The sequence below is a fragment of the Antrostomus carolinensis genome, unplaced genomic scaffold (genome assembly GCF_000700745.2).
Source record: "Antrostomus carolinensis isolate BGI_N321 unplaced genomic scaffold, ASM70074v2 scaffold3800, whole genome shotgun sequence".
In the NCBI taxonomy this organism is placed as follows: Eukaryota; Metazoa; Chordata; class Aves; order Caprimulgiformes; family Caprimulgidae; genus Antrostomus; species Antrostomus carolinensis.
The window spans coordinates 395,891-404,353 of record NW_010289074.1 but is presented as its reverse complement, the minus strand read 5'-3'; the positions used below and the strand labels follow the sequence as shown (position 1 = coordinate 404,353).

At 47.9% G+C, this 8,463-nt stretch overlaps 1 protein-coding gene across 1 annotated transcript in view; it reads right to left on the bottom strand.

Annotated features, from left to right (window-relative positions):
- Window positions 1-8,463, bottom strand: part of LOC104525642 (CUB and sushi domain-containing protein 2) — a 291,143-nt gene that overhangs the window by 14,276 nt on the left and 268,404 nt on the right. The window contains 2 exon segments of the mRNA XM_010168859.2: window positions 420-596; window positions 7,134-7,316. Coding sequence (XP_010167161.2) covers window positions 420-596; window positions 7,134-7,316 — 360 coding nt within the window.

Genomic DNA, 8,463 nt, shown 5'->3' with positions numbered 1-8,463 from the left:
TGCTGCAGGCACCCGTGGGTGGGAGCCCTGAGGAAACCCATCACCTTCACTGCAGGTTTCTGAGCAGGGGCTCTGCCCATGCACATCCCAGTGCCCAATCCTAGGAACACTCACATTCAGTAGCAACCCCAGAGAACTCCTCCAGGTCAGCTGACATCTACCCATGGAAGTTATTACAAAGCTCCCTTCATCCAACTGGAAAAAAAACAACCCCCAAAGCAAGAGTTTTCCATTATGTACTGGCAGAGATTGCGGGCTGAGTGACTGCTGCTGCCACTGGACACTCTAAACGAGTTTCTCAGCCCGACACACGTGTGTGTGCACATCTACAGTGAGTGTCCAACACCCCTTGACAGCCCATCCCCAGAGCCTGGCAGCATCCTTCACCTTATCTTCCAGGAAACCATCCCAGCACTCACCTGTACACTCTGGACTGGTCCCAGTCCACGTCCCGTTCACAGTGCAGTGCCTGCTCAGCACTCCTGTGGAGTAATAGCCTTCCCGGCACTGATATATAATGGAACTGGAGAAAATCAAACCGTCGTTAAATATAACCCTCGCGTTGCTGGGGGTTCCTGGGTTTCCACAGGATATAACTAGAAAGAAAAATAGTAAAGTTAAAAAAAAATAAATGAATAACAAAACCCCACAAATAACCCACCCTGAACCAAAAAGCGAGGCTTTCATCCTGCAACTGACTGTTCTCAAGAAAAGTCAGATTAGCTGCAAAGCCCCTGGATCAGCTCAGACACAACAGGTTATTCAGTGGAAAATAAGCTACATCAATCCAAGAGGGTCCCAGCCACCACATCCCAGCTCAGAGCAACGGCTCCACCTTGCCAGGCAGCAGGTTTGAGGCTGCGTGCAGCATCCCTGGCACAGGATTGGAAAAAACAAACAAACTCCGTCCCTGCAGCCCGTCAGTCCCCAGAGCTCCTCTCCTGGGGGATCCTACAGTTCTCCACCACAGCCAACCTGGGAGCCATCTCCTCCTGCTTCTCTCTCCTCCAGGCTGAAGGAAGAACTTGTATCTGGTCGCTGCAGAGGCTTTATCCCAGCTCTCAATCCCATACCTGGTCCTACAGCTTCATAAAGCCCGTGGTGCCCGTGGAGTCCCTCCCATCTTCCAGGAGTTCGAGAGCCCGGACCCGAGCGTGCTGCTTGGCCTCTGGCCCCTTTGAGATGCCAACTTGTGGACTTCAAAGGAATTAAAGTAGCAAGGGAGCCCACTGTGGCACTGCTCAGTACCCAGCTATATCCAATTATGCTTCCAGAAGAAGGAGAATATTATGGGAATACAATTATAGGTTTGTCAGTGCCCAAGTTTTATGTCTCAAGTACCTCAGCACCCCAGCAATAAAAGGGCACTGGAGCGACTGGTGGCGCACAAAGCCCTGTCATGACAAAATAAGCACCCGCAATAATTGCATCCAGCCCTCATTTACTCTGAAATTACAGGACATAAAAGAAAATCACATGAATCAAGGAAAAGCTTAAACCACATGCTCCCAGCTCTTTGATAAGGAAACTCTTGGCTCCCACCCACCACCCAGCAACGCGCCGCAATCTCTGCAAGAGCCTCATCAGTCTGTGCATGTACAAGGTGACCCGTCCCTGCCCTGGGACTCCTCCCCAGCTCACACACCACAATATTGCCAACCATTCTCCATGGGGAAACGCAGCTTCAGGCCCTGGTAGGAAAGCAATGAGCACAGGAAAGCAACGAGGGCAGGAAAGCAATGAGGGCAGGAAAGCAATGAGCACAGGCCACCAACACCAGGAGAGAAGTCTTCCTTTGCCTTGTTACTTAGTTTGCTGACAGCCTGTTAACATATGAGCTTGTTGGGAGGCATATCTGTTTGACAGGAGGAAACTAATAACCACTCTGGACTGTGCTCACAGAAACTCTGCGTGGCACCGGAATCAGCCGAGGTGCGCTCTCGTTACAGATTTCTCATGCAGCCAACGTCTCGGTGATACACACTGTCATTTCCAAGAGATGCTGGGATAAAAGTCAGACTCTATCAACTCAGAAAAAGCTTTCAATTACTATTTCGCTTCCTTGCCCATACATCAGCTGGTCCTTCCTGCCCAACCTCCTCTCCACCTATGCATGTGGCCAAACACACAGAGATGATGACCCAAAAATATTACTTTTGTGACTACAAGGAGACTCGTGGAAATGGTTTAATCGCAGTGTGCATCTGTGAGCTGCATAGGCTGGATATAAAAGAAGCCATAAATGTAAGGTTTGAACTTTTAAAATCATAATTTAAATAGAAATAGAACCTAATCATGCAAGTGAGCAGTAAGCGGGTAAATAATTCCCTTCGGCTTCAGCGGGAGATGTAAAATAAATTAGATCTCAAAAGAAAACTGGTTTTAGCACTGGCTTTTGAATAGGGTATAAATCCTAAAGAGCATGGAAGTCCCATACTCATACCCACTCATATCTCCTTAAGAAACTCCAACCCAATCACCTTTAAACTGAAGCCAAAATTCAAGAAAATAACCTGAAAATCTGCTGCCTCAGACAGGGGTTTCTTAGAGTTGCTGCTGCTTTACCAGTGAAAAACTTCAGGAGACGCTGCTCAGTTGAAATGACTGAGAGGACAAGAAAGGTTTGACTCTCAGCTGCAGCATGGGGTGTTGCCAGCCAGCTCATCCTGTTCCTCTCACTCCTCAAACATCAAAATTAATCAAAAAATCGGCTCCATTCAAACACCCCCGGGACTTACAGACTGTTACAGAACTCCCCACCTTGGGGTTTCCGAGTTTGTTTCCTTATCAAAGTAAATTTTGGTCCTACAGTTATTTTTACAAAGTCTTTTTTTGAGCAAACCCTACAGAAAAGCTTGCTAGATGCAATTAACTCCATCCCCACCAAGTACCTGCACACCTCCAAAGCCTTCCTGCAGCACAACATCTTCCAAGCAGCTCCGGGCCAAGCAGTGACATGAGGAGAGCTCAGCCTGGCAGGCTCTGAGCTCCTCAAGGTCTAACGAGAGATGGCACAGTGGGCACCAAACACTTGAAAAAGTGATCCTGAGCTCTTCTGAGAGCTACTTGCTTTAACTCAGGAGCTGGAAGTTCCTTTCAACTCTTTATTGCTTCCCCAGCTCTACTGTAAAGTCAGGGGCACGCTGCTGCCTCGCTCCCCTCGCACTCCTGCATCTGCAGATACCAAAGCGCTGCTGACCAGAAGGGTTGGGGAGCAACAAGAGGCTGCACATCCCAGTGCTGTCACACTCTCCCTCAGTTCCTCCTCTGAGAGAAGAAGCAATTCTGATTTTTCAGTGGGGATTTTGGTGTCTGCCTTGACTCCCGACAACAGCCGCAGCCATTCCCTGCCATCCCATCACTGCTGGGGACAGCTGGGAAGCTTCTGTAGGCTACAAAGTGACTTCTGCTATATAAAACATCACAAAGCTCAGAGATGCTCCAAAGCTCAGCAATAATTAATTTGATTCCAATCCATGCATCTGTTTTTTCTGAAAAGCTTATTAAGATTCCCCCCTTGCCTTCCTTTGCCTTTTCCTACGTGTTTTACAGCGAGAAGCTGCTGGGAGCAGGGAATTAAGGGAATTTTGGTAATTTCTCTGGGTCTCGTTCAGGTGCTCAAGCTCAGAGTTGAAGCCGGTGATGCTCAGAGTACAGTCAGGTGAGGCCACCAAGTCCCCCCAGTACGTACCACCATCAGCCAAAGCAGCAGCATCCAGAGCAGGGTGTAAAAGGGAAAACTCTCTTAGAGAATGCTTATGGGTGAAACGATATTGATTAATAGAATTAATCACCTCAGTAAGTGACCCAACTCTGAGCTATCAATAAAGCAAACCTGGAGTTACCCATGACTGAGTTAAATTCCTTTAACACAGGGCAAGGGCTGTTGTTTCTCACACACTTCAAGCTGACCCAGCTCTGCACACCAAGGGAGGAGCTGGTTTCATCGCTTTTCCTACAGCCAGTGCCAAGAGAAGTCCCATTTCTCCAAGGAGCAGCAAGCCCTGCCCTTCCAAAACCCCAGCAAGGACAAGCTGAGGGCTGATGACTGCTACCAGTGCACGTCTGACTGTGCTCAAGGGGGCATGTGAACACCATGTCCTTTGCATGTTCCCCCTCCTCTGATCTCATCTTTATATCCATCAGTCCTTCTTTTGGGCTCTGCTGCCAGCTCACCGCCCGGTCACAGAAACACCCTCCTAACAATGTCTGACATAGCAGGGAAAACCTCCTACTAGAAGAAAAGACAGCGGAGAGACTTCAGAGTCTCAAAGCCTTTGCTTCAGGGCTGGGAATTTCCATACCATTTAATTTAACCAGTAACCAACAACCCACCTAAGCAGGCAGAGAGAACAGCCCAGACCTGAACCCCAGCCCTGCCACCTTCCATATCCTCAGTGGTCAAATGGCCATGAGACAAAACTCAGTTTTTTTTCCTAATGTTATCATTTAAACACATTTCTGTCTCCTGAAACTGCCAAAGAGCAGCCAGAGCCCCATCTCATTTTAGATGCAGCTTTAATTCACCTGCAGAAACAATAAACACTATAAAAGCAAATATTCTGCTCAAGAGGAGGAGGAGGAGGGAACATACAGAGCAGTACAACTGATGAGCCCCCTCCTGCACCACTCCTCAGTGAACACAGATGAAGCATCAGGAGGGAGGAAAATGAAGGAAAAAAAAGCATCTACAATTTCATTTACACTTTAAAAACTTGCTGGAAATTAAAGCTAAATGAAGCCTGAAATCTGCAATTTTTAGAGAGCCAGGGAAGCTGCTGGGACAAGAAACCCAGAGCTACATAAACCAGAGCAAATCAGGAGCCTCAGAAGCAGGCCCTGCAATTAATTTACTTCCAAACCATTTGGGCATTTTGGATAAATCAATTGTGACTTCTCCCTGTGTGCCTATTCCTTTGGTTTTCTTAAAAATATTCTAGTGGGTAAAAGGCAGGAGGACTAAAAGCTGATGAGTTTCCAGGTGACTCTCTGTGAAGCCCAGCGCTCCTGTGTGCCACACACATCCCCTCTGTGGATCAGAGCTGTACTGGTCCCAGTGCAGGAAGACACCAATGGTCCAACATCAGCCCCTTGACTCCAAAATCAAGTGCATGACTTGTAACTGAACCTCTGACAGCAGCTTGCTCTCCCTCTGACACAGAGATAACAGCTCCTCTCTCCTTCCCTTCTCTTTAACCCATCGGATTTGTGTGGTGTCCTCTGTCATTGATTTTAAAAGTTCAAACCTTTCATCCTTACATTTATGGCACCTTTTATATCCAGCCTGATGCACGCTGTGATTAAACCATTTCCATGGGTCTCCTTGGAGCCACAAAACTCCCATGTGCTCACCTGTTCCTCTGCAGTTGCTCCTCATCTCCCACTGAACGGACCCTCCGTGCTCAGCTAGCAGCTAATCTGGAGAGCAATTCGCATTTTGTTCCCTGGGCAGGTGAGTGCTGGTGACCTGTGAAGCCCCATCAAGCTTGATTTTGCTCAATTTTGGTGGCCAAGAGCAGAGAAGAAGTCGCTGAGTCAGAGAGCTGATGCACATTGGAGGTGCTGAGCGGCTCTGCAGCCAGGCTGGAGCTTTTCCATCTCAGCAGAGATTCCCAGTCCTGTCACCCACCTACCTGGGCATCCAAGCCCTCATCTTCATTTGCCCTGAATTCAATCCCCAAATTAATCTCTCCTGTAAATACCTGTGGCAGAAAGTTGCATCCAAGCGCAGTCACAAGAACACCTCGTAGAGCTTGTGACTCGCTGGGAATACGAATGACACACACCCAGCAAACTGCTCATCCCTGGAAATTACTTTCCTATATTGGCCAGTCAGCACTTAACATTAAATGACTATATTATAGGCATAATGTTATTATTATTCATAAAGAATGAAAAAAAAATAATCTGCCAGGGATCCCTATTTTGGCACCTCTGGAACCTGATGGGTTATTTATCCTGAGATTAATGAACAGAGCCTTTCCACCAAAATTAAAAAACACAGACTGAAAAAACCCCAAGACCTGAGTGTATTAATAACATGATTCAGTGTCTTTTCAATCAAGAGCTCCATCAATTTGGAATAAATTTCCAATTCATTTACAAACTCTCTCTGAGCTTTTGGCTTTCAAATCAGCTGGAGAGAAGCACTTGCCCAGGTCTCCTTGCATTTGGTATCCTGCCTCATTTTGCCTTTTGTTCTTTCCCCAATTGATTTTTAAACACTTTTCTAAAACAGTAGCAATGAGCAACACAGCTCTGAGAATCTGGCTGGGGGCTTATTAGATTGGATTATAGGGTCTTACGTGATTCCTTCAAATGGAAAAATGAGGGGTTTGGGGTTTACAAATAGGAAAATATGCTTACTGGATTATAATTTGCATTTTGCGTTTCTGCTTCATGTAAATGACTCTTGTACGTGCCAGTTCCAGCTTTAACAGAGGTTTGAAGCGATTGACATTTCTCATTCTGCTGAATTTCCTCAACAAAGCACCAATGAATTAGTGTAACTCAGACCTTATGCCAAAACGGGGCATTTCTGATGGTCTCAGCTGGATACACGATGCAGATCAAGAGATGTTCACCCCAGCGATCCCTGCAGCGAGTCTGTGAGCAACAGTCTTGGGGACAACTGGAAATGAGGACCAGATCCCAAAGGCTCTTCCTACTCTATACCTCAGTCCAGATGTTGGCATGAATGTGAGGGCACCAAAACCCTTCAGATCATCCCGGTGTACCCTGCAGAGCGGAGCCTCGCACACAAAAAGGGGACAGTCATCCTCTAGAACTGAAAAACCCTCCTGTGTGAGAGAAAAACCCTCTTGTGTGAGAGAAACACCCTCCTGTGTGAGAGAAACACCCTCCTGTGTGAGAGAAACACCCTCCTGTGTGAGAGAAACACCCTCCTGTGTGAGATGTGACCTGCAGATGTTTGGGAAAGGGGAGAACTGAGGCTCCTTGACACGCGTGGAGTATTTGGAGGAAACACTGACAAATGTATTATTTCTCGTGGCACCGGACTGTCCCTGGCAACTAAAACAGGGGCTGGGCAGCCATCCCTGCTGTGGTAATTCTGGGGACACCCATGGCAGGCTTGGTGTGATGCAAGAGAGGATGTGGGGCTGGAAAAGTACCTTCACATTCCGGCTGTGTGCCGCTCCAGGAGCTGTTGGCTTGGCAGGTCCTCTCGGATGAACCCCGGAGCACGTAACCAGGCTCGCAGCTGAACCGGACCATGCTGCCTACATCAAAGTCATCTCCCAGCCCAATACCATGGGAGGGGATCCCCGGGTCACCACACACACCTTGGCTGCCTCCTGTTAAAAAGAGAGCATGGCATCAGCAGAGTAAGCAAGTCATGGGGTTTGGCCCTTCTTCCCTCTCAACTTCACGCGTTCAGAGGGCCAGCACACGGATTGGGATCATGTCATTGACTCAATTTAATTCTGACTGGCTCTCAGCAGAGCTGGGAAATTTGAGATGAAATGTCCCCTGACTCCAGGAGCCCACTGGTTTTGAGCTGGTTGCAAAATACAGCCATAACTCCTGAATCTCAAGATGGAGCCCTCACCAGCTGCAGCTCCTTTCCACAGCAGCTGCTCCAGCAGACAGCAGCTTGGTTGCCAGCATCAGTCATGTGGATGGTTTCCCTCCGAGAAGAAATTATGACGTGCTCCAAGCCACCTCAGCACGTCCTCTTGTATCTGCAGAACAAGAAACTGTTGGGTTTGGAGCACAGAGGTGGGAGGGACCCAGCTGAGAAACATCCGCTCGTACAAGTTGCAAACACTTCGAGCTGCTGTCTGTAAGTTGGGGGGACAGGAGGAAGAGAGCAGCTGTAGCAGATGCCACGCAGGGGTTCTCCAGAGCAGGCTGGAGAAATGCCCACCTCCTTCCTGCCTGACACAGGCTCACACTGTGTCTGTCTGTTCTTGGCTTTCTCCACTAACGATCTGTGTAAACACATCCATCCCCAAGCCAGGAAAGACTATTTCACTCCTGCAGCTAGTAATGAAGTTCCTGGTTCCTGGACCTTCTGTGCCTTGCTGCAGGTACTGTCCTCACAGTGTTATGTGTAATATGAAACATAATGAGCATATTCATCATCCAGGGAACGTACTTGCTTGTAAAGAGGATGGGGAGAATGCTCCAGGTTCAGCATTTCCTTTTACATAATGACTTTTATCAAAGTCTTTTGTTTCATCTCGCAAAAACTGCTGTCACACCATAGGGATCTCCTGCACACAATGGAGAACCTTTGGCAGGAGATATCTGAGCTTCTTCTGCCTCTTCACTGCTTTTGTCACTATATCACCTGAGTTTAGTGCAACAGAAGAGCCTCTCCCCAAGCCCATGGGTGGAAATTATGGTTCTGAGGTACTGGGCATTCACCTGGCCCCCCATCAGAGAGGGCTTGTCAGATGCCATCAAGCCTTGGTCTAAAGCTGCCTCCATTAAGTCATT